The 25,355-nt window shown below is 36.1% G+C and overlaps 1 protein-coding gene across 1 annotated transcript in view; it reads right to left on the bottom strand.

The window, feature by feature from the left end:
- Positions 1 to 653: 653 nt before the first annotated feature.
- The window catches only part of Ostm1 (osteoclastogenesis associated transmembrane protein 1), a 30,789-nt gene continuing 6,087 nt past the window's right edge, over positions 654 to 25,355 (bottom strand). The window contains exons 2-6 of the mRNA XM_047559667.1: positions 22,911 to 23,025; positions 12,629 to 12,726; positions 8,898 to 9,065; positions 7,428 to 7,593; positions 654 to 2,836 (exon numbers count right to left, since the gene is read on the bottom strand). Coding sequence (XP_047415623.1) covers positions 2,781 to 2,836; positions 7,428 to 7,593; positions 8,898 to 9,065; positions 12,629 to 12,726; positions 22,911 to 23,025 — 603 coding nt within the window. The 3' untranslated portion in view covers positions 654 to 2,780. The remainder of the gene's footprint in view (positions 2,837 to 7,427; positions 7,594 to 8,897; positions 9,066 to 12,628; positions 12,727 to 22,910; positions 23,026 to 25,355) is intronic.

The following is a 25,355-nucleotide window of genomic DNA, read 5'->3' as shown; positions in this document are numbered from 1 at the left end:
AAGCATAGGGCCCTGAGCTCAATGCCCAGTACTGAAAAAAAAAAAAAAAGAAAAAATAAGTTTATATATATATTCACACATACATACATACACACACACACACACACACACACACAGACACACACACACACACACAAATATATGTATATCCAAACCTTTGAAACAATTTTTGGATGTGTCAGCTATCAAGGCTATATAGTGGAAACAGTTTTTCTCATTTAAAATTGTTATACAGGTTAATAGTATAAGTTTGTTTTCAAAATTCGTTACTAGTGATTTCTGTTTTTTATTTGAGGTCAAGTCTTTGGACATTGCAAGCCTATCTACAATGTTGTTCTTTATTAGGACTACACTGCAATAAAAAGTAGAGCCCATCTGTGAACCATTAGAAAATGGTGATCCCAAGAGAAGCAACTTTTGCCAACTAAACTTTGATGTTATTCATTGATTTAGAATTATATGTTAAAATATTTAATGTGATTTTCACCACTCAAATTCAAACAAAAAATAATAATAATCCAAAAGCACATTTTTATTTGCAGTAAAGTTATAAGATAGATGGGAATTTAAACTCAATACCTGAAAACTGGGATGTGATGTTAATTATGTCTGAAGTTTCAAAAAATGTATTTAAAAATCCAATTACAGCATTGTGATTTCCTTAAGTTACTTTATTTTAAAGTGTCAAAAACTTAAAGATGTTCTTGTGCATACACATAAGCTATGTGTCTCAATTCATAACTATGGAAAGAATTTTCCATCACTATAAAATGAAATACTTACTCTAGGGTAGCACTTAATACTTATTTTTTAAAATCTACTACTGCTGATACAACTTCTAAAGAGCAATGACCTCACCAGAAAAATATTAAATGCTGTCTTTTCTTTTTTAAAGTGCTTATTAGCTTTATATCCAAAAGCAATGGTTTTTACAAACACATAATATTGAAAGGTGCTCACAAAGTCACTACTTACAGACTCAAATATGTCATTTTTCTAACTTTGCACATGTAAACAGGTTTCATCTGCATTAATGAAGACTGCTTTCAATGGCCCTCAAACACATGCTTCAAATCAAGACAGTGTTATTTGTACCAGCAACAGGAATAGTGACAGCAGAACAAACTGTAGCATATTTTAAATAGATTATAGCAGACCAAAAAAGCAGTAACAGCTTTTGGATATGTCAGACATCCCAGGATTAGCCTTCTTTCACTCTGCATATGTGTTAAATATTTTTTTTAAACTATCAAAACACTCTCGTGTCTCTCTATGGAGCATTTTTGAGTGTATGAAGAGTTCAAACTCTCTTACTATTTAACTAAACTCTGGTTTCTATACATAGGAGACTTCATATTCTCAACATTTAAAACAAAGCCTATTTCCATAAAGAAAGCAAGAAAGAATTAATAAATGAAATCCTCAGTTCCAAAATCTTGAGAAATAAAATCATGAACAATTCTGAAATAAAGTATTATTTTAAAGGCTGATACAAATATTCCAAAATAGAATTCATTTTCTGAGAGTGAAATGTGTGACTTCATTTTAGTCATATCACTTTTATCTGATTTACACACTTTAGAAAACAAATAGACATCATCTTAATCTAACTCCTTCCTGTGGGAGACTCTCATCTGATTCAGGCCTCCAGTATGTACCATTCGACAGTCTTATAATGAGCATCTCCTCAGGTCTGTTTTCTCAGCCTGAAGTTTGGTACTCCTCCTTTCTCTTCCCTCCAAAAATTCCCCTATATCACAAGAGAAAATTTATATTTAAAAAACTTACAATTTAAATACAATGTGATAATGCTACATTTGATTTAAAGTTGTAATAAATTATAAATTGCCAAATAACTTAATGTAATTCATAATGCAAATCCCTGGTATAAAAAGAATCCATCTTGCCCTGAATATAATAAAGCAGTCCAGTGAATTCAAATTACTTATGAAATAAAGGCAAAAATAAGATGTAAATACTATTTATAAAAGTCAAGTAAGAAACCAGTTACCATAAATCTTTTTACAAAGATAAATGTTATGTGGTTTACCACTTTTAAAAATTGTAAGGAAGGGTTATAATTAGTGGTTTCAAAAATGACTTTAGGGGAAACAGGGTTTGAATTATGTATTATTGTCATACAGGACATATTAAATATATCTATAACAATAATACCACAATGGTGGGGGGGCATGCACAGTGGTGCACACCTATAATCTCAATTACTGGGGAAACTGAGGCAGGAGGATCTCGAGTTCAAGGCCAGCCTGGGAAACATAATGAGATCCTGTCTCAAAATAATAATAATAATAATAATACTGCAATGGAGAATAATTTAATCTCTGCACTTGCTATCTTTTGGCAAGTATACTTTTTTTCAAAGTTTTGCTGTGATTAATTTTAAATGTTTGTCTTCAAAAACTTTTCTACTTGAGGTACTTATGTTTATAAGGAGATACTACAAGTCTCAAATAGTAATAACATGCCTAACAAAGATTGTTCTTGCATCTTTTGTTATTGTAACAAATATACTTTAAAATAGACAACACTGCTATGCTTGAAAATTAAAAATATCCAATTTTAAAAAGGGATGAAAAGGAAAAGGAAAATTGAAAATTCTTTAAAATTTAAAAATAAATCTAAAGTCCTTGCATTTCTTAAGAACTTGACTTGTCAGATCACAGCTTATCTTCTTTTGAATCAAATTATATCTTCCACCACTCATCTTTGTGGTAAGAGTCATCCATGTGATAAGATGTCAAGCCTTCATCTTGTTGGCTTCAGTTTGCATTTTCTTGAATGTTTGCACTACTGGTACTGGACTTAAGACGTTTGGCTAGATAAGACAAAAGTATATTTTAACTTAAATTTAATTCTTAAACATAATTATTCATTATTTCTATATAAGCACAGTATTTATCTATTGTTTGAATCCAAATAGAATCAATCTTCTGAAAATTAAAATTCATTTTTATACCAACCTTGAAAAACAACTTAGTTAGAAACTACATATGACTTTGTTATAAGGAGTACCAAATAAAACAGATATCATCTATAATTTCTTGAACATCACTATCTTAAAATATGTAATATAGATAAAAAGCAATCTACTTAGGTAATGTAAGAGTGCTATAAAGTATAATAATAAAATTATCTTTTTAAAAGTCCAAGCCAGAAATCTAAATCTAAATTCCTCTTAAAAGAAATCAGTGAAAACTTCTATCTGCTAAAGGGTACCCACAAAGATTCTACAGCAATTATTATGCTCCATTATTAAAGACTGAATGATCTTCCATCAAGATCTGGAATAAGACCAGGATATTTGGTCTTATTCAACATCATGCCACTAATTTTGTCAGTGCAATATAGTGAGAAAAAGAAAAGGAAAGGTATACATATGGAAAGAGAAAAATTTGTTTGTTTTCAGATTAAAAAATAAATTTAGGGGCTGGAGGTATAACTCAGTGATAGAGATTATGCTTAGCATATTCAAGGCCCTGGGTTCAATTCCCAGTACTGTAGGGGGGAAAAAAAATCAGTGAAAGAATTCTATAAAATAACATTGAAGAAATAAATTGTATATCACATGCACATTCACAAACATATACACAAACACAAATATATATAGCTTCAAAGAAAATAAGTAACAATCAGTTTTGATTGAGTGCTACTTCGATTGAGTTATTATGGTTAATAGAAAAAATCATGGCTATTTGGCATGGTAATATGTTTTGTTCTTACAGTTAAATATTTCTCATTGTCATGCTTTAGAAATGAAAAACAACAGTGCCAGTGTGAGAGCATCTTACACTGAAAAACTAGGAATCTTTTGACTTCAATGGTTGTAACCTAGAGTAAAGGTATGATTTGGAAGACCTCCAGTGGAACTGAGGCACCCATTTTGTTTTGTTTTTGAGCTTTATAAATAATTCTGATAATCAAAAATGAGAACCACTTCTATAGTTTCAATCAGGATCTCCCCTGACTCTCATTGTACATGTAAAATGATAACATGACTTCCTGGACCAGTGTGTTTGCTTTAGCATAAACTTAAGAGCAAATTTAAACTAAGAAAAATAAATAAATAAGGGCCTAAATTAGGGAGGCAAACTAAATCAGCAGTTTTTTTGTTTGTCTGTTGTTTTTTATCTAAAATTACAAAAAGTGATCTAGCTTCTTATCAATTATCAGATTATTTAATAAACTGATCAGACAACAATACTGATAGGTACACATACCCACAACTTCTTGCCTCTTTAGTTTCTTCCTGATAAATCCCCATGGCCTTTAAAATTCCACCCCAGCAATGGTCTAGTGGTAAATTCCAACCCCCCGAAAGCAGAATCATTCTGTGGCCCAACAATACTGTGTCTCCACCTCTATTACACATTGTAATAATTGAATCAGGGTCAGTGTATTCTTTAAGGGCATGAATTATGCCTTGTTCCTTTATCTATTTATTTTATTTATTTTATTTTATTTTTTGGTACCAGGGATTGAAACCAGAGGCACTTCGCCACTGAGCCACATCCTCAGTCCTTTTTATTTTTTTACTTTGAGATAAATCTCACCAAGTTCTTAGGGTCTCAACAAGTTGCTGAGGCTGGCCTCAAACTTGTGATCCTCCTGCCTCAGCCACCAGAATCAATGGGCTTATAGGCATGTACTACCTACCGCAACCAACTTGTTTCTTTTTTAAATTCCACTTCCTACCACAACGCTAGTATTTTGGTAAGAATTCAATAACTGCTTGTTATAGTTTAGAATGTGAAGTGTCCCCCAAAAGCTCATGTGTAAGACAATGCAAAAAAGTTCAGAGAAGAACTGACTGGGTTGTGAAAGCCTTATCCCAACCAGTCAATTAATCCTATGATGGGATTAACTGAGAGTAACTGGAGGAGGTAGGTCAATGGGGGCTTGGGTTTGGGGTATATATTTGTATCTCTCTGCTTTCTGATTATCATGTGAGCTGCTTCCCTCCTCCACACCCTTCCACCATGATCTCCTGCTTCACCTTGAGCCCTGAGGAATGTAGCCTGCAGTCTATGAATTGAGACCTCTGAAACTGTGAGTCCTTAAATAAACTTTTCCTCCTCTACAGTTGTTCTGATGGGGTTCTTAAGTCACAGCAGCAAAAAATTTGACTAAAACACTGCTTGATGAATGGTACCATAAAGAAAAGTAAATGAAATGAAAATGTCCATGAGGCAGAAGTACACAGACAAGAACTGCTTGCTTGCACTAGCACTCCCTCAATGTGTTTCTTAGCAACACTTCTATGAAAGAAGAGGTGTTACTGTCAAGTTTTGGGACATGCAGTGTAGGATCCTTTACCTTACATTTGTGTACGGTATGTAGCTCATGAAAAGGACATGGCATGCACTGCTTCTCAATCTTATTTGATCCACATTTTTCCCCCCTGAGGAACACACTTTAGAAAATCCTAACACTAAATACAGTATAATGTTTTTTCATTCAATAAATATTTTTAAGTATCAGGTACTTTCTAGATGTCAATGATGTAATGGTAAAAAAAGAGAAAATTATTGTTCTGATGGGGATTTCAGTTCAGTTAGGGGAGACAAACAAGGTAGAAAATAAAAAGCTAGTTGAAATGACTTAAATTATTTCACTTATATGAGCTAAGTGACTGAGTATCCCTAAAGAAAGATGACACAGAAGACTGAAGGGAAGGTGTACTCTTGGATTGTGGAGGGGGGTGCTAAAAGGTCTCCTTAAGCAAGAAACCTGAGTTAAGATCTGTTAGTAAAGTGGGAAGAGCTTTGCAAAGGGGTAGTGTGAATGAGCTTGGTGTCCAAGAGGGACTGAAAGAAGGCCAGCTACCCACAGAATCATGAGCAAGGAGAAGAGAAGTGATGAATTAGAAAGACAGATGGGTCATGCACAACTAGGAGAGCAGACTCTGGAAATAAAGTCTGGATGTTGCCCTATGAATAACAGAAACACATGAAGGGTTCCAAATGCAACAGGGTCATGGTAAAATCCAGGTTTTAAAATTACTCCAGCCACTATATACAGTATGGTATATAGTATACCATGTATTTAGTAGGTCAGATGGAAGCAGGGATGAGGACTGCAGAGACCCTGCTGATACTATAGGCAAGAGATTATAATGGCTTTAGCTGGGTTGACCAGAGGAGGCAGAGTAACTTAAGATCAGTTTTTGGAAGCAGGGCTGCCAGAATACTGCAGAGGAACTGAAAGGAGGTAAGGAGGGGAATGTGGGAATAGAGAAATAAAAGAGAGAAAATAATTAAGAAATGATCCCAATGTCTGTGCCTGCATAGCAGAAGGCTGGTAGTGACTTTAACAGTAAAAACAAACAAAAAACCCTGACATAGAAACAGTAAATGCTTCCCACAAAGTTCAGAAGAGTCACAAGGCAAATAAAATGTTTAAAGTTACACCAAGTCCTGAAAGATAAAACTTCTCAACAGTGAGGTTCATACAATATTTAACTGTCATTAGAACTGATCTATAAGATGTTTACAGATATTTACTTTTAAAAAGCTTTACTAAATATAACATACAACAGACTCTCTCCTTTACTAGCCACCATTTTAAGGTGACAAGACATTACAGGTTCAGTTCAAACTGATCTACATTTAACAATTTTACTTTAAAGATAGGTATATTAGAAGTGAAATCAGAAGAAGTGGTGCCAGGAAGGAATTTAAGGGGAAAAGAACTTTTAAAGCATATGGTCCTAGAATACAAGTAATATCTAAGAGAAAAAAGATAAACTTCCCCTTCGCAAATCATTCTTTTTTAAATACTAAAACTACTAAAAGCCAAGCCCATTCTTTCCTTGTGACAATAAAGGAGAAATCTGTGTGACGCAAGAGCCACTCTTTTCTAGCTAGACAAGATCTTCAAGCTGGTGTTTCTCTTGCTCTGCCCTGCTGGTAGGGGAGAGAGGAAAGGAATCAGTTCGCACTGAGCATGTGCTATAGGTCAAGTAACGTCCTTGGAACTACAATTCTTTCTTGTTCATAAACAAGCAGCAAGTTTGGGTCTTACTCCACCTTTAAGTCCTTCTACCAAGCCTCCAATGGCCTAAAAACTATCTTTATATCCCTACTACTACCATGTTAGGACTGCAAAGACCCTGCTGATACCTCTCTGCTACTATCAACCTCATTCTGGGAGTAATATAGCTTTCTCATTAATCTGATATTTCAGATGATTTACATGTCCTCTGGTTTTTTATAATCAGCACTTATAAAATTCTCACAAATCTCTTCCGTTAGTAAGCATAATTGTAGAATGTAAAGCAGAGAGCCATTTTAGGCTGACATACTTTGAGTTCTCAGAATATATATCATTTCTAAAACAGACAAAAACTTTTAAAAGCAGGCTGTTATCTAAACAAATGAATAATTGTTAAAACAAAAAACAAAACTTACGCAGAATGAGTTTGCGTTTCTTTTGCTCCGAGTGAAGAAAGCTACTAAGGTAGAAGACAACAGGTAGAAAGAGGATGAACACAGAAACAGCAATAACAGGCACTGTGTCACTGCAAGGAACTGAGCAGTTGAAAGTTCGACTCCAAAGTTTTCGAGTAATGTTCATCTGAAACAACAAATAACATTATTCTATTTTACAGTTAACTTGTCTTCAAGTTCTTATAATTATTTAGTTAATAATTAGATATTGTATAAATTTACATTAATACAAGCCAGGCATAGTAGTGCACACATGTAATTCCAATGACTCAGGAGGTTGTGCAAATTTGAGGCCAGCCACTGAAACTTGGCAAGGCCCTATCTCAAAATAAAAAATAAAAGGGCTGGGGATATATGTAGTTCAGTGGTAAAGCACCCCTGGATTCAATTTCTAGTACTACAAAAATAAATAAAAAATAAAATTTACATTAATATAGCAATGCCACATTCAAAATTCATAATACTGACCAAAATATTATGGTCAAGTATATAACAATATAGGAACGTAGTTAAATCCTCTTGTTGTCCTTAAAAAAAAAAAAAGTATTATTTACTGAGAGCCTACTTCAAACCAAGAACTATTCTAGGCAATAGGAATAAAGCAGTAAAAACAAAAGTCCTCATGACGTAGTGATTTTAAGTGCTTTTTAAACCTTCTTTAATATTACTGGTTCACTACAGTTCCCTCTGAGTTGTTGTGATAATTCACACTCATTATTTGCAACTGTTAAGCTTATCAATGTTAATTTCAAGTTCTCTGCTTTGAGCCAATAATTTGTTTCCTCTAATGACTTCTCAGGCATCTTATTGCCTAAAAAGCCATGATCGCCATCTAGTGGTGACCTATGTAAAGGCAGGCTATATAATGGAAACAAACTATTTGTTGCTGACCATTCAGTTAATACACTATTTACTAAGAGTCCACTGTTTGCCAGTCATTATCCTACAGACTGAACAATTAACAAAAAAGACAGGTTCCTGTCCTCATGTTGTTTTATTTTAGTGAGAGGAGACAGACTATAAACAAGTACTTTCAGATTGTAACAAATGTAAAGAAATAAAGCAATCATCGGGTAGGAAGTAAACAAGGAATGGCTTCTCAAACACATTATAGTAAAATCTAGAAATTTTAATAAACAATGAGTACCCAATATAATTTAAAGTAAATATACAACAATGCCCATGCCTCTGAAAATAGCACACATTTTCCAAATTTAAAAAAAAGTCATAAATTATCAACACACTTGTGAAGTACCTGATCAATTTCCATTTAGTTTGACAGACCAAGATATTCTACTTTATAACTACTACAGTTATTTCTGGTTAAGACAGCATATGCAGATTCCAACATGCCTTCAAAAGAGATAATAATACTAAAGGATTATTTAACAACCCTGCAAAATACACATCAAATCAGAAGCAAGTACTTACTGCATCTTCCACATCAATGCATAAATGCTTTCCAGGTTCAGCCTTATTATCAAGCTCATTAATTTTTTGCATTTCACTGTAGAAACTACTCAGAGTTTTGTATGCTTCACGACAGTTCTTGCAAACTTCTGAATAATTTTTTGGTGGTAGAAGACCGTGTGCACTCTCCTAAAGTCACAAAGGTAGATATGATACACACAATAAACATCACACACAATATCTCTGTAAACTATCTAATCTCCTAGAGGACTGGAGACAAATTTGGTTGCAAGTGCTGAGCTGAGAGGTTAAAGGCAGTACTAAATCACCCGTATTAAAGGTCTCACAGATTAGAGACCTGGTATATGAGAACCATATACCTGGTATATGAGTGCCAAAATATCTGGCACTTTCTAAATGACCTAAGTGTTGAAAATCACTGCACCAGTCAGTGTTAAATGAAGACAACACTAGCTCATATGACAAGTAATTTATAATTAAATGCCAGATGTCCCCCAATTATCTCACCATTACATATCAGTACATATCGATCCCACTCTTGTTGAATAAAATATGTCCTTGCCTGTGCTGACTTCACCAAAGTTTGCTGAGAAAGGATTTTTATAATGGAGAAGGAAAAGGCACCACAACTATATCCCCACTCAATTCTCTTATCAGAAAGCTCTTAATCTGGGCCTTTCTAGTCAACAGAAAGAGACAAACTCCATAGCTTAGAATAAGGGAAGTAGACATAATATACATTAGGAAATCTGTCTTTTACAATTCTAGAGTAACATTTGTCCTTTTTCAAGGACAAGTTTACACATTGCTTTCTACTCCCTTCATTCTTTGCAATATTGCATGGAGAAAGAACATTACTGCACATGGGAATGAAAGAGAAAAGGACAAACCAAAGTAATTAAACTGCTGTAGCCCCTATAACGTTACCTTCACCATCTATTTGGCAGAAAAACTAAGTCTCCCATTAGTCTGCCACAAGAAATAGCCCATCGCCTGTTTTTCACAGAAAAATCTAGCTGGACCCAAAGTAAAAAATCAAGCACAGAATCTTGATGGGGGGTAATTTAGTCACTTTTATTAAAACTCAAAATGCACATGCTTTTCATAATGCAATTCCACTTCTCTGAGTCTGCCAAACAAATCCTCACAAGTACTCCAAGTTACATGAAAAAAGGCTCTCTGTGGCAGTAGTCTGTAACAGTAAAATACGGACATGTGGCATGACAGCCTTATTCTGCCTGTGGGGATACCCAAGTGCTCCGCAAACAGCTGCCTCTCTACAGTCACCAGGACAGGCCAGATTTCCAGAGAAGCTCCCTGCAGGCATCTACTGCCCAAAGTGGATCTTATCTGGCACTTAAACTCACCTCTCTGTCATTCACCTGAGCCACAACCAGTAGGGCCAAAATTTCACTGCTACTGCATTATCTGTTTTGCTGTCTCCTACTGACTCCTCTCCTGAACTCCCCCCCCCCCACACACACACACACACAAACCCTAAATAACACTGGAGTGTCCCAGGACTCAGTACCTGGGGCCCCTTCTCCATCTCTCTATATTTACTCTCATCCAGTCTCATGACTGTGAGCACCATCTGGACCTGAGGTCTCCCAAACCTCTATCTCCAGCTCACAATTCTTCCCTGAGATCCAATCTCACTTATAACCCCATGTTTTACCTTACCTCAGATGTCTAACAGATACACCCTGCTTAACACGTTCAGAACAGAGTTCTTAATCCACGCCTGTACGATCCACTTCTCCTTGCCTTCCCCATGGCATCGTCCTCTCAGTCACTGAGGGCCAAAGCCTAGGATCACATCCAGCTGCTTTTCTTTCCTTCACCAGAAGCCAAAACCACTCCACCAGCAAGTACTGCTACACAAACTTCTAAAATACACCCTGAAATTCATCTCCTTTTCTTCAATGCTGCCAGTAATACCCTGGCCCAGTCGCCACCAGCCCTTTCCTGGGCCAGCCTCCTAACCAGCCTGTACTTCCACACTCCACTCTGGCCTGCCTTCACCTGAGCTCCTCCATGGAGCAGCCAGAGTGGTCTTTCAGCATCTGATGACACCCTGTAACATTCCTGCTTGAAGTGTGCAGGATATTATATCATATAGTATTAAATACAATATTTCTAATTTGCTAGAAACCTGGTTTTAAGGCTTCAGATTATTTCAATGAATTATGGAATTCTATCTTTATCGGGGGAAGAAGAAGTAGCTATTGTCTAATCTTGGAAACTCAGAACTACAGATTCAAACATATTTCTTAAAAATCTTAAGATAAAAGATGCTTAAATATAGAAAATGAAACCATGAAAGAACCAAAATAAAATTTTAAAGTATCTCAATGTAGGAAAAAAGTCTTCCTAATGAAAACACCATAAGCCATTATAAAATTGACAAATCTAACAAAATTAAAATTTTCTTCATGATAGAAGAAAACACAATGAAATGACATCAAACTAGGAAAATAACATTTGCAACTAACATCACAAGAAGAGGGCTGATATCCTACAAATATATTCATTATAATACCGGTCTCTTAAACTAAAGAGTTCCCTGGTCAAAGAAATTTGGTAAATGTGGTCAACACAAATTACCATTTGAAATTTTATAACATACCTGAGTCCACTAAAGGTTCCGAAGTACTGTAGTAAAGCATTTCCCAACCTTGGTAAAATATTAAATCTTCTTTTTTTTTTTTTTTTTTTTTGCCGTACTGGGGATCGAACTCAGGGTCTTGTGCTTGTGAGGCAAGCACTCTACCAGCTAAGCTATCTCCTCAACCCTAAACCCTCTTTTGACAGATCATCTTATTAATGTCCTATAGGACACATTTTGGAAAATGGGAAGTCTTTTTTGTTTTTCTCAGGGAAATTCATAACTCTATGTAATCACATTTATTAAAGAGGAAATTACACATACACCCTACAAATGTTTACATCTACTTGTGGGAACTACTTACTTATTGTGCAAATATAAAACTAGTTTTTAATCAAGGTTCCAATCTCACACTTCACTACCACCTGGCAAGTTCTAATACCAAAATTCAAGGGTCAGAGATGGAGACGACAAAAATCTACCAGGTAGGATTCTTAAAGGCTACCTTTTATATAATAATTCACTATTCAAGGTTACCTTACTAAATAATGCCTTTTTTAAAATATATTTTTTAATTGTAGATGGACACAACACCTTTATTTTATTTATGCAGTTTTATGTGGTGCTGAGGATTGAACCCACATGTGCTAATCGAGCATTCCACCAATGAGCCACAACCCCAACCCCTAAATAACACCTTTTAAAGGGGATAAAATACAGTTAAGTAAATATTGAGGCAAAAAGTAAGCTTCCTGTAGACAGAATCATACTGCACAGCGAAATACTTTATTATTGCACAAAGTCAGGGTAAATTTCTGTCAGACTAAACAACATTGTGTTTTAATTAAATACCTGCATACCTCAGTTAATGTTTTCACACTCATTATCTCACCAAATCTTCCCTATAAGAACACTTGAAGGTAGGCAGATCAATTATTACTGTCCCAACTTTACAAATGAGAACTGCAGTCTTAATATTTGCAAGAAGAACTAAAGAGCAGAAATTCAGATCCACTAATTCCACTATGAGTACAGATAAATACCAACAATGTTATAAAGACTTGGAATTAGACATTATTCATTTGACAAGACAGCATTTTAATCTCAAATATATATGAAGTACCTGAAGGTTATGCTCAAAGCAGGTTAAGGTGAGGTTAAATAGATTGAGGAAATATATTGTGCTGTTTGATAATCCTTCACTGTTGTCTGTTAAACAATCTGTTAAAAAAAAAAGTATATTACTATATCACAAGCAACAATTGTATGTTGTCAGTTGGCTTTCAAGTTATTATCTTTTGTTTGTACTATAGTAATCCTTTATTTCAGCAAGCATGAAGTATTCTACATAAAAGAATTTTCCAAACACGTGAAGCTCACCCTTATTAGTTTCCAAGTTTTTTTTAAATCATAGCCATTTGCATGAAAATCTTAAAATAACTGCATACCTTCCTCTTTTTATATAAACAATATACAGTAACAAATAAAATTTAAATTGACTTTTAATGGCAAAAGGTCATAATAATGAAAATCAGCTCTCTTAATAGAGCTATTTAGGCATAACACTGTTTACGCTGCATTAATTTTTCCTCAATTCTTCTGCTTTTTATCTCTGTGTCAAATTAAGTAGTTCTATGTTTCTTTCAACTTCACTAACGGGGTCATTTATTGTACCTAATAGAGTAGCCTTTTTAATTTGCTCATCCTAATATATCATGATTTGGGAGTCCAGAGACAAAATGGGTGCAAATTTTACCCAAAATACTGACAAAAGGGCCTCAAGTAAAGTTTGGATAAAAACAGGATTGTCTTACACATTTGTGTAAAACTTACATGAACTGTATTCTTGTGCAACTTCTACTCTTGCTTAGCATTAGCTCAAGTTCATTCATTCCTTTGTTTTTTTATGAATAAACATATTACAATTTATTTCTCCATTCTCCCCTCGTCAGTGAATCCACTCTTTATCTTCCCTTTGTCTTTTTCTCTCCCTGTGTTCTCAGTCTGCTATTTCCAAGTCGGGCTCAACTGCAGGCCCTCAGATTCCGTGGCCACAGTTGCCATCTAACTCTCCTCAAATCTTTGCCTTCCACATACCCACAAACATTTCCATCTGCTTCCTCTATTCCTGATTCTGGTTATAGAACACTATTACATAAAATTCTAAAATTATACTAGAAGGACCCAATTCAAATTCATGTGACCTATGAAGTCACATCATCATAGATGCCCTATTAATTGCTCTACAGGGATGTTCCACAAGGATGTTCCAAATATTTTCTATTCCCTAGTCCCTAGTTCAACTCCGGTCCCCCTTAATTTCAACAGACAGCTTTATATGGCATCCATCTGACTCAGAAAGTCAGAGCTAACCAAGAGTATCTTCTTAGGCAGACCTGGTAATATTAGCTATAATATTAGCTACTATAATATTAGCTACTCAGAACTGAGGCTGAAGAATCAAAAGTCTGAGGCCAGACTGGGCAATTTAGCAAGACCCTGTCTCAAAATCAAATAAAAAGGGCTGGCAATGTGACTCAGTGGAAGAGTACTTGCTTAGCTGCACAAAGCCCTGGGTTCAATCCCTGATACCACCAACACAAACAAACAAACAAAAAATCTCTTTCAACCAGGAGTGGAGAGATACCTTAGGAAACTATGGCAATAATCCTAACGGAATTTGGAGGACAAGAAAGAGACTGAACAGGTAGACACTAGGACACAACACCAAGAGATATCCCATGTACTATGAAAAATGACAATCACAACAATGAAAGCTGACATGTGCTGAGTAATTGTATGTTCCAAGCACCACGGCTTATATTTGAAACACATTTACTCATTCAATTCTTGCAGTGATTCTATGAGGCAAGGGTTAGAAGCTTAGAGAAATTAAGGAAGTTGCCCAAGGACATAAAATTGGTAAGCAAAAAGCTGGAATTTGTACTCAGTCTCAAACACAGCAAAATAACACATTCACAGCTACATTCTGAACCATTAAAATGTTCAAGACTGAGTCAACAAATACAGGCCAGGGCTCCTCCCTCCAGCATGCACAGATATCTCACACCATGCAGGGATTCAGACAGTCACCATCAACTGATCAGAGTTAGCAACCAAGAAGAAACCTAAACCTGGCGGCAATAACCAGCACTTTAAGACTCCTTTCTGCAAATTAGAAACAGGCTCCTCTTCTAGGTGAATGAATTATGAAAGGGCATTCCTTCCTCGGAAGCCAGCTAGAATTCAGCCATTCGCCCTTCTACATATACCACCTGGGCAGAACCCCCTCTGCACCCAGTGAACACGGGGCCCTCTTGGTAAACCTATTGTTTAGATGCTTCTCTCCCTGAACTCATGTACTCTACATTCTCTGCAGCTTTATTTTCCCAAGAACATGAGTCCCACATTAACTGTTCACCCAATCATTTAAAAATCAGAGGGTTCATTCTACAAATTGAAACTAAGAAACTAAGCCAGAGAAATGAGGTGATATACAGAGGCCCATATACCAAGTTCATAAGGCACTGAAATATCAAATATACTTTCCAGACTCCTATATTAATTCTACCATTTTTCTTTACTATTTAATACATTATTCCATTTGTCAGCTTTCACAAAATTCAAATACTAAATTCTTTAAAATGTGTGTGTGTGTGTGTGTGTGTGTGTGTGTGTGTGTGAGAAAAATCCCCTTTTAATGCTAGTTTAACATCACCATGAAGTACCCTTGAATTCTCTTAGGGATGAGGCAGAGAAGATATAAATAAAAAGAAACACAATTACATAGATACAGAATATTAGCATTTTAAGTTAACAAGACTGAACAAGGCTTTTTGTGTCTGACGTCTTGAGGAAGTTGAGGGAGCACAATTTCATCCACGGCAACAGGACATCTGTGTTATAAAGAGCCACATCATGACAACTAACATACACAACATAAGGAAAGGAGCATGTATCCCAGCACTGCCTGCAACAGTAGAAAGCCCTTACTATGAGAGAGCAATGTGATTTCTTCTATATAAGATATATAATTAAAAGGATTTATTTAAAAAGTAATTTATAAACAAAGCTTCTCTGAAGAACAAAAGGATGTAATCTCTTCTATTTTACTAAAAGTCATTTACATTTCTCTGAAGATAATTTGAAAATTAAGCTAAAAGCTAATATAGACTGGTCATCTGGTTAAGTACTGCACTCAACCATCAAAATTTTTTCAATAACTGTTAGCAGTATCATAAGGCACAAACGAGTTCATTATATAATGGGGTTAAAATGTCTTCATTATTAAAAAGCCCTGACTTTCTGCTTCAAAACAAAGGAACACCAGTGAATTCCTCTTTTATCTTTTTGCTGGAACTGGAGGCATAAGGTTATAAACAGTGAGAAGCTATGTATTTTAGAAATTAGTAAGTTAAAGAATATTAGTAATTATAAAGCTTCCTATAAGCACTAAGTGAAGTGGTCATTATGAATTTCCCTCTTAGATAATCAATGGAGCCTCATCAAGGACACATTAGCATAGCTTCTTTCTCAGTGAGGGCTCAGGCTTCAGCTTAAGAGGCATTCTTAAAGGTGTTAAGGATTCAAGTGAAGACCTTACACAGAACCCAATAAATCATCATAATGGGAATTATGCATCTTTAAATAAAGCATTTGGCATCTATTACAAGTTTGTATAAAGAACTCTGCTGTTTTCAAAACTAGTTTTAGAGAAAATAATAATCACCAATTTTTGAAAAACAGGGCCAACTTCAGAATATATAAAATAAACTGGAAACTTTTAATTAAACTTAACAAGAAAATGTAGACATTTTAAAGATATAAATAAGTAAATCAGATGCTTAGTACATTTTTGCTAGATAAAATATGGGAAAGAGCTCTCATTAACTGACTTTCTGGTTAACCAGTAAGTTTTACTATTGATTTTTCAAGCATCAATACATAAGCTATATGAATCAGAATGTGTATCAGGATTATACAGTGATTCAATAGCATCTCAAAAATTATCATTCAGATCACTGTAGAAATAGGTTGTTCATAAAGAAACAGTGGGTTTTCAGCAGGTAAGATCTAACATCTGAACTGGTTAATTTGGATACCCTTCTTAATACAGTACTTCATGATAGATACTACCTGCCAAAGAACCAAGTACTTTACAATAAGACAGTCCATGGTCTCATCAAATCTGGTCATTCTGCTAATCATTCAACTTGGTATGTGCAAGATAACCAGGTAAGGTCTCAATAACAAGGCTATATATTCCTATTCCTATGTCAACAACACACTCCTGCTAACAGCTTTATAATTCTGTACAGGAGAAACTGTTACTATACTTTCTTCTTAGGAGTCATTCTCCACAAGGAAAAACTAGTTTCCATGTTATTTGTACTGTGGTAGGAAGAGTGGTCTCTTAACACTTCTTTTGATGATCCATCAATTTCTAATAATTCATTTCCTACCAAGACCAATACTATACAAAGACAGAAATTCTGAGGAGAAAAGGCACGTGGATGCCACTCACTCCTCTACTGGATTCCTACCCTTCGTTTTATTAACCAATAACCACAGAAACTAGATGCCAACCCTATTTCAAGTTAAACTGGGCTGGGGATATGGCTCAGTGGTAGAGACCTTGCCTAGCATGCATAAGTCCCTGAGTTCAATCCCTAGCACTTCCAAAGAAGGGGGGGGGAGAGTTAAATCAAGTGGAGGTTTGAGGCTGTGTATTGTTTTTAATAATATTCCTTCCCACAATATCTTTTTATGTATATATTTTTAAATAATACTATTTTTACAAAAACTCCAATAGCTCCTGCTATGGTCTGAATACAATCATGCATCACTTAAGGACAGGGATACATTCTGAGAAAATGTATTAAATGAAAGTCATTAGATGATTTTTTTACTGTGTGAATGTCAGAGCATATGTAAATAAGTTGTGGACAGTATAGCCTAGGCTACACAGTATAGTGTCATGCTACTCAGTTATAAAACTATAAAGCATGCTATTGTACTAGATTATAACACAATGGTTAACAGTTATGTATCTAAACAGATAGTAAAGGCACAGTAAAACTAAAGTACAAAAAATTTAAAATGGCAACCTATACAGGGCACTGGCCATGAGTGGTGCTTGCAGGACTAGAGCTACTCTCGATGAATCACTGAGTGGTGAGTGAATACAAAGGCCTAGAACATTAACTGTAGACTTTATAAATGCTGAATATTTAGGCTACACTAAATTCATTCATAAGATTTTCTTTCTTCAATAATAAACTGACCTTAACTTGCTGTAACTTTTTTATTCTATGAACTTTTACATTTTTTTAAACTTTTTGAATCTCTTGTAATAATATTTAACTTAAAACATACATACTGAGCTGGGCACAGTGGCACACACCTGTAATGCCAGCAGCTGGGAGGCTAAGGCAGGAGCATCATGAGTTCAAAGCCAGCCTCAGCAAAAAGGAGGCACAAAGCAACTCAGCGAGACCCTGTCTCTAAATAAAATACAAAATAGGGCTGGGGATGTGACTTAGTGGTTAAGTGCCACTGAGTTCAATACCCAGTATCCCCACCCCACCCCGCAAAAAAAATACATTCTACATTGTACAGTTGTACAAGAATATTTTTCTGTATATCTTTAGTTTTCTTCTATTTTTAATTTTTAAAAATCTTTTTTTTTTTTTTTTTGGTGGGTGGTGGGAGGTTGTAACAGGGATTGAAACCCAGGGCATTCTGCCACTGTGCTGCATTCCCAACCCTTCATATTTTTTCAGACAGGTCTTATTAAGTTGCAAAGGCTGGTCTCAAACTTGCACTCCTCCTGCCTCAATCTCCCAAGTTGCTGGGATTATAGGCATGTGCCACTGCACCCTGTTTTAGTTAAAAATGAAGACACAAGAACTGGGCACTGTGGCACTTACCTGTTTAATATGACTTAATAATGGTTATTATGGAGATTAGTATAGAAAGAAGGAAGCCAGATGTTAATCATGAATACAATGGAGAATGATCCAAACAGCATTTCTATTGGGATGGAACCTTCAAGACTGTCCATTCCATCATAAGCCCAGAGTGCTAGGACCTTGAAGGCAAAGCAGTTTCAAGGAAAGGCATGCCACGGGACCTCAAGTCTCCGCTCCCTGCATTTCAATGCAGTGCTCCTTGGATGTCCCAGCTGTGGTCCAGGAGGCCCAGGTGCAGCCTGGTTATCACTGTATATGGCACGAGCTGTAAACCCCCGTGGCATCTATATGGGGCTAACTTTGTAGGCACAAGGTGTGCTTGAGCTGTGAAGTCATGGCTACCTCAACCTAGATTTCAAAGGCTGCCTTGGAAAACCTAGGGGTGCCAGGCAAAGATATGCCCCAGGGGTAGGGATGCTATAGAGTCCCCACTAGGGCAAAGTAAATGGAGCAGGGTTGCCAAAGAGAGCCCCTGCTAGAGCAATACTCTGCTGAGTCATGGGGTTGGGGCCACCAGAGAGTCCCCATTAAGGTAATGCCCCCCCAGAATTGTGATCTAAGTCATGACAGATAGCCCAGACAGGGGTAACACCTAGTAGAGCTATGGAGATGGGTCTACCCCCAACACTACAGACCTAAAGAGCTTCCAGTATAGAACTCCTGCCTGGGAGAGCCAAAGGCCTGCAAATCCAACAAGAGCTGCAGCAAGCAAAGCCATGGAGACTGGGGCAACCAGAGCCTTGGGGACCCAACCCTCAGTGGGTCCAGAAGGCAGGACATGGAGTCAAAGATTATCCTCAAGTCTCAAGATTTATTTAATACTCTCGGCTCTGTTGAGTTTTGGACTTAACATGTAACCTGTTACTCCTTCCTTTTTTCCTACTACTTTTCTTTAGAATGGAAATATATTTCCGAAGAATGGTACATCACTGTATTTTGGAAGCATGTAACTTGTTTGATTTCACAGATTCACAGCTGAAGAGCAATTTGCCTCATGATGAAACATATCTTTAAGTCTCACCTATATCAAGTTTAGAAGACATTTCGATGAAACTCTGAATGTAGACTTTTAAAGTTGATGCCAGAACAAGTTAAGACTTTGGGAACCACTGGGATGGAGTGAGTATATTCTGCATGTGAGGAGAACATGAATTTGGGAGACAAGGGTGCGATTGCATGGTCTGAATGTGTCCCCCAAAGTTCATGTGTTGAAACTTAATGGTCAATATGACCACTAAGTATCAAGTGGTGGGACCTTTAAAGGTGATTAAGTCATGAGGACTTCTTTCTCATGAGTGGGATTAAGGCCCTTAGAAAAGAAGCTTCACACAGGGTTTTGTTCCTTTTGGCTATTCCACTCTTCTGCTATGTGAAGACATAATATTTGTCCCCCTTTTGCCCCTTCTGTCCCTTCTGCCATTGAGAACAGTGCAGATGATTCCATCTTTGAGGAGTAGGCCTTCACCAGACACTGAACCTGCTGGAGCCATGATCTTAGACTTCCCAATCTCCAGGACTATGAGAAATAAATTTCTGTTGTTTATAAATTACCTAGTCTGTGGTATTTTGTTACAGCAACACAAAGATAACCTCTTAAAATCACTTAAAGTTTTTTTTTTTTACTTATATAAATAATAGTTTTATACTTACTGGCATAGGGAAGAAAAAAATAGACATTTTATATCAAAATATATATTTGTACAAAATGGATCACATATTGGTTTAAGTCTCAATCAAAAACAAAATTTTAAATCAGTGGTCTTTGTTCTTCTTTTGTGATTTTTTTTCCTTTTAGATGACAGACCATACCAACTCCGTACTATTTACTATTAAGATCCCTATTACTGGCATCACTTATCAGCTGTGTATCTACAAATTTAATAATCCAATCATTGAAAAAAAGCAACTAAGATAAGTGGGTTAGTGGTTCCTGCTCAACAATTTCACACAGGTTCTGAGAAAGTCGAGCATTCTTTGTATTTAAATAAAAAGGTAAATAAAAATCCAGAAATTTGTTTTGAATATTTATATTGTGATTTTTGTGTATATACAAAATGACAGCACCCTACTTAAATTTCTGATTGGGAATAATTAGTTTAAAATTTCAGTGTGATGTGACAATCTCCTTCCATTTTATTAAAAGAGTAAATACACTTTATATTCTTTTACACGCTTTTAAAGGCCATGATTTTAAAAACAATGACTGGATAAATAGGACATGGATTTTCTTTTAAGTGCAAGGATAAAAAGAAGCATTTACATGATTTAATATCAACATAAGACAGCTAGGATGCAATGAAATCAATGCCTTAATAGATCTGAGGTTGTTAAAGACGCAGCTGTGTGAGAACTTGCTGCTGACGCCTGATCAATGCAGGGTTGACATTAGAAGATGTATACTTCCATTTTTAAAAAGATTTTTTTTTCTACACATTATCTAGTTTACATTTATATTCTTAGTAAAAGATCTGACTTTTAAGCTGGGTATGGTGGCACACACCTATAATTTTAGCTCCTTGGGAGGCCAAAGCAGGAGAATCACAGGCTCAAGGTTAGCCTGGACAACTTAGCGAGGTCCTGACTCAAAATAAAATTTTTTTTAAAAAGGGCTGGGGTTGTTACTCAGTGGTAGAGCACATACAAGCATGTGGCTGGCCCTTGGTTCAACCACCAGTACTACCACCAAAAAAAAAAAAAAGGCTTACAGTTGTAATATGAAACAAGTCTATGTCTACAGAATACTACAGTATAAAAGTTAAATTTTAGTGGGGCTAAGTGTATTTATATTTCTTAAAATGGGGAATTGTACAATGACTTTGTCAAACTGCACTTTAATTCTTTTTTTGTTTGTTTTTTGTTGTTGTTTTTTGGTACTGGGAATTAAACCCAGGGACGCATAACCACTGAGCCACATCCACAACGCTTTTTTTATATTTTATTTAGAGACAGGGTCTCTCTGAGTTGCTTAGGACCTTGCTAAGCTGCTGAGGCTGGTTTTGAACTCGTGATCCTCCTGTCTCAGCCTCACAAGCCGCTGGCATTACAGGTGTGCACCACTATGCCCAGCTAGATATGCAGAATTTTAATCTATCCTGTCCTCTACTTCCATGGCCCCTGCTCTCCATCACGTTTTCTTGTTATTCTTTCTTTTCCAAGGGGGTTCTATTTTTTACTTGGAAAGTGCCAGGCTAAGTGATATTTTAAAAACCTGGTTTTAACCTGCAGTAATTCTTGCTGTCTTTGCTATTTCCACATTCCCAGAGTGCTAGGGACTCGAACCCGGGTCTCCAGCATGAGAGGCAGGCACTTTAGGAGATGGGCTATATGGCCTGCACTAATTCTTGCTGTCTTAATATTCCACACACATTATTCATACCAAAGATATTACACTATAGAGCCCTTTCTTAATAATATGATAGTGTTCTAAGCAGTATTAAAAAATGTTGGCCTAAATGATAAACTACAGTATCGGCCAAGGTCCTACCTTCCCTTTCCAAGTTTATCTCTCCTTATGCTTCCAAGACTCTGAGCTTGGGCCCAGGATGCCTCTTTATCAGCCACATCCTTCCTCTCATCTCCACTTACTGAAACCATGCCCAGTCATAAGCCTAGGATGAAAAAGTACCTCTTGCACCAAGTCATTTCTAATTCTCCCCAGTTAGATTTATTTTCTACTTTCCCCAAAGACCCTAAAGCATGTATTTGTCCACCCTAGGTTATATACTTATAAATACATCTTTGTCCCTCACTGAATTATAAAACTTGAAAGATAACTGCCTAGCACATAGTTGGTGTTCAAAACACATCTAAATTGAAACAGTGATTTTAATTGTTACAAATACCTGAAAATAGCATTCTATTATGCAAAAACATACACATTTGCAAAGCTGGAGGAACAAATGTTACCTCCCTCTCCCTTTCCCTTTCTCTCTCTCTCTCTCACACACACATACACACACACACCATTTGACAGATTATTATAAACATGATAATTATTATATTAAACAGTTAACATTTCTTGAACATTAACTATATAACAGGCACTCAACTAAATGCTTTATACAATTTATTCATTTAATTTTTAAAACAATCATTTAAGAGAGGTTCTAACATTACCACCGATTTACAAACAAGAAAACTGAAGTTTCAAGAGGCAAAATTAATTGACTAAAATCCAACAGCTAGTAAGTAGCAGGGGTCAGGATCAAACCCTGCCTGACTTCAAAGCTTGTATTATTCTCTGTTACACTTTTCTAACTTTCAGTATTTGCCCAAGTAGTTACTACTAATAAACTATGATGCTAAGACAGTTCATTTAAACTTAGTATTAAAAAGCATTATAGAGCCTCAGAGATTCTAAAATCGACTAAAATAAAATCTGACATTTATACCACTGAACCACAAAGTGTAACATGAAAAGAAGGAATTATGTACCTGCACAATTTGCCTCCTTCCACGTGGTATTAAAAAACTCAGAGAGAATCACAACTATTTGCATTCTATCTGCCCTTAAAAGACTTCTGACACAATTCTGACTCTCTGAAGTATTCTGAAACAAAAGAAAGATAGAAAAATGCAATCTGATTATTTTTAGACTTTTCAAACAACGTAAGGCAAAAATCTTGTAAAATAATTAAAACATTTATTATAAACCTTGTAAGATTCTGAAATGATCAGATAATGGTGACATTAATAGTAACAATGAGAATGAAACAATCAGCAGCTATCATTTATTGGGATCAGTTTCACCCGTAAGAGAAGAAAATTTCTGCTTTTTAAACAAGCATTTGCTTCTATAGTTCAGTCTCAACTACTTAGGTCTCAGTAGTTTGTGTGTCATAATCTCTTACTTTTTATGCACAGGGGAAAATTCTGGAACACTACCAAAATGCAGCAGTAGGTATCTATGAATAACAGAAATATGGCATTTTAAATTTCACTTTTGCTTCTCTTAAGCTAAATTTTTCTTCAGTGAAAATATGTTTTTACACACTTGTACATATGTACATACATACACACACAGTTTTTAATCTGTGGGTAGATGATCACAAATCATTTGGTTCCATTTGGGTGATATTTGATTCAAAGTCTTATAATCCATGAAAAAAATCCAGTGACATATCCAGTGAGTATCCAAACAGTTGGTACTCAGGAAAATATGCTTTCTACAGATCATCTTAAACATGAGATAAACTCACGCTATGCAAATAAACCCAAGCTCCTAAATTACTTAATCCTACTGTTTCCTTTCCTTTGTGTCTCAAGCAAAAAACTATGTTCTGCTCACTCTTCATTCCTTTATTTAACTCCTGCTATTTACCAGGCACCAAAAGAATCCTGGAGTTTTGACCACATAAAAAGTATGAGAATGCCTTCAATAGCCAGGCTTCTAGAACCTCCCTGCAGACACAGTTAAGGAGCTATACACCGGGACAAGTAATAAGAGGCAGGGAAAGAACTGATCAGTTGTGTGGGGTGAGAAAGAAGGGCAGGCTTAAAGCAAGGATTCCTGCTTTAAAATATTACTGACACTCATTTGGGAAAGCTAATCCTCTTTCTGATTTAGTTTTGTCATCTCATCAAAAAATACAAATGAGTGCTTGCTTTTAAAAGAGTGAACTGAACAAAATACTTTAAAGTTATTTTCCTGGAATGCTCTCAAAGCAATATAAGTAGTAGGAGAAAATTTGTATTTTTTGAGGGGTGGGGGTTATCAGGGACTGAACCCACCACTGAGCTATATCCACAGTCTCTTTCACTTTTTATTTCTGAGACAGGGTCTCATTAAGTTGCCCAGGCCGGCCTCAAATTGCAATTCTCCTGCCCCAGACTCCTGAGTTATTGGGATTGTAGTTGTACACCACCATATCCTGCTCTATATTCTTAAATAGAGCTTGGTCAAGAAATCCAACATGCCTGGATCACTAGTTGATAATCTTGAACAGCTGACCTAACCTGCCTGGGGTTCAGTTTCACAATCATGAGTTCTATAGTTACTATATTAAATGAAATAACATGATAATTATTTAGTATAACACCTGGCACACAGGAACTGCTATATGCTATTTTTTACCTTGCAACCTTGCTACCAACCTGGAATGCTCCAAGTGGATATATTTGGCTAAAAGTACTCAGTTACTTAGGTTACATCTTCAAAAATTAAAAAATATCAATACAGCATAGTCAGGTGTGGTGGTGCAAAACTGTAATCCCACCGACTCACAGGCTGAGACAACAGGATTCTGAGTTTGAGGTCAGCCTGAACAACTTAGTGAGACCCTCTCTCAAGATAAAAAGTAAAAAGGGCTGGGATATAGCTCAGTGGCAGAGTGCTCCTGGTTCAAACCCCTACCCCTGCTAAAAATCAATACAGGGCAGTCTGTATGGGTGCTCAATGTGTGGAACAGCTGAGGTGAATAAGACATCAATGTATTTGGGAAGAAAGAAATCATACGGAAAGCAGGATCTGAAGTAAGCTCCCTATTTTGAGAAAGGAAGGAGAATTCTAAAATGGAGACTAAAAGGATCACAAGGTAAAAGTGATTATGTGGTATTTGTAAGTATTCATTGGGCAAATATAGCTAGAGTGCAGAGTCCCCATATGAAAGTAGGGATATTAGAAGGGTAAGTTAGAACAAGGATGAGAAAGGCCTTGAGGGTCATGAGGGTCTGTAGGAAATTCTTGAAGACTTCTGAGGAGGAAAAGCAAGAGTTTGGGGAACAAATGTCTAACCCATGATATTTAGGTGAGGAGGCAGGGAGGCTAATTAAACTATCCTCATAGTTCAGGTCTGGTGAAAAGATGGAGGCAACACTGGGGATGGAAAAGTGATGAATAATCCCAATGATGACGATGTGTCTACTGAGTAGTTCTAAACA

This window comes from Sciurus carolinensis, chromosome 7, assembly GCF_902686445.1.
Source record: "Sciurus carolinensis chromosome 7, mSciCar1.2, whole genome shotgun sequence".
Lineage (NCBI taxonomy): Eukaryota > Metazoa > Chordata > Mammalia > Rodentia > Sciuridae > Sciurus > Sciurus carolinensis.
The sequence above is the reverse complement of the archived record's forward strand: the minus strand, read 5'-3'. Positions and strand labels throughout refer to the sequence as shown.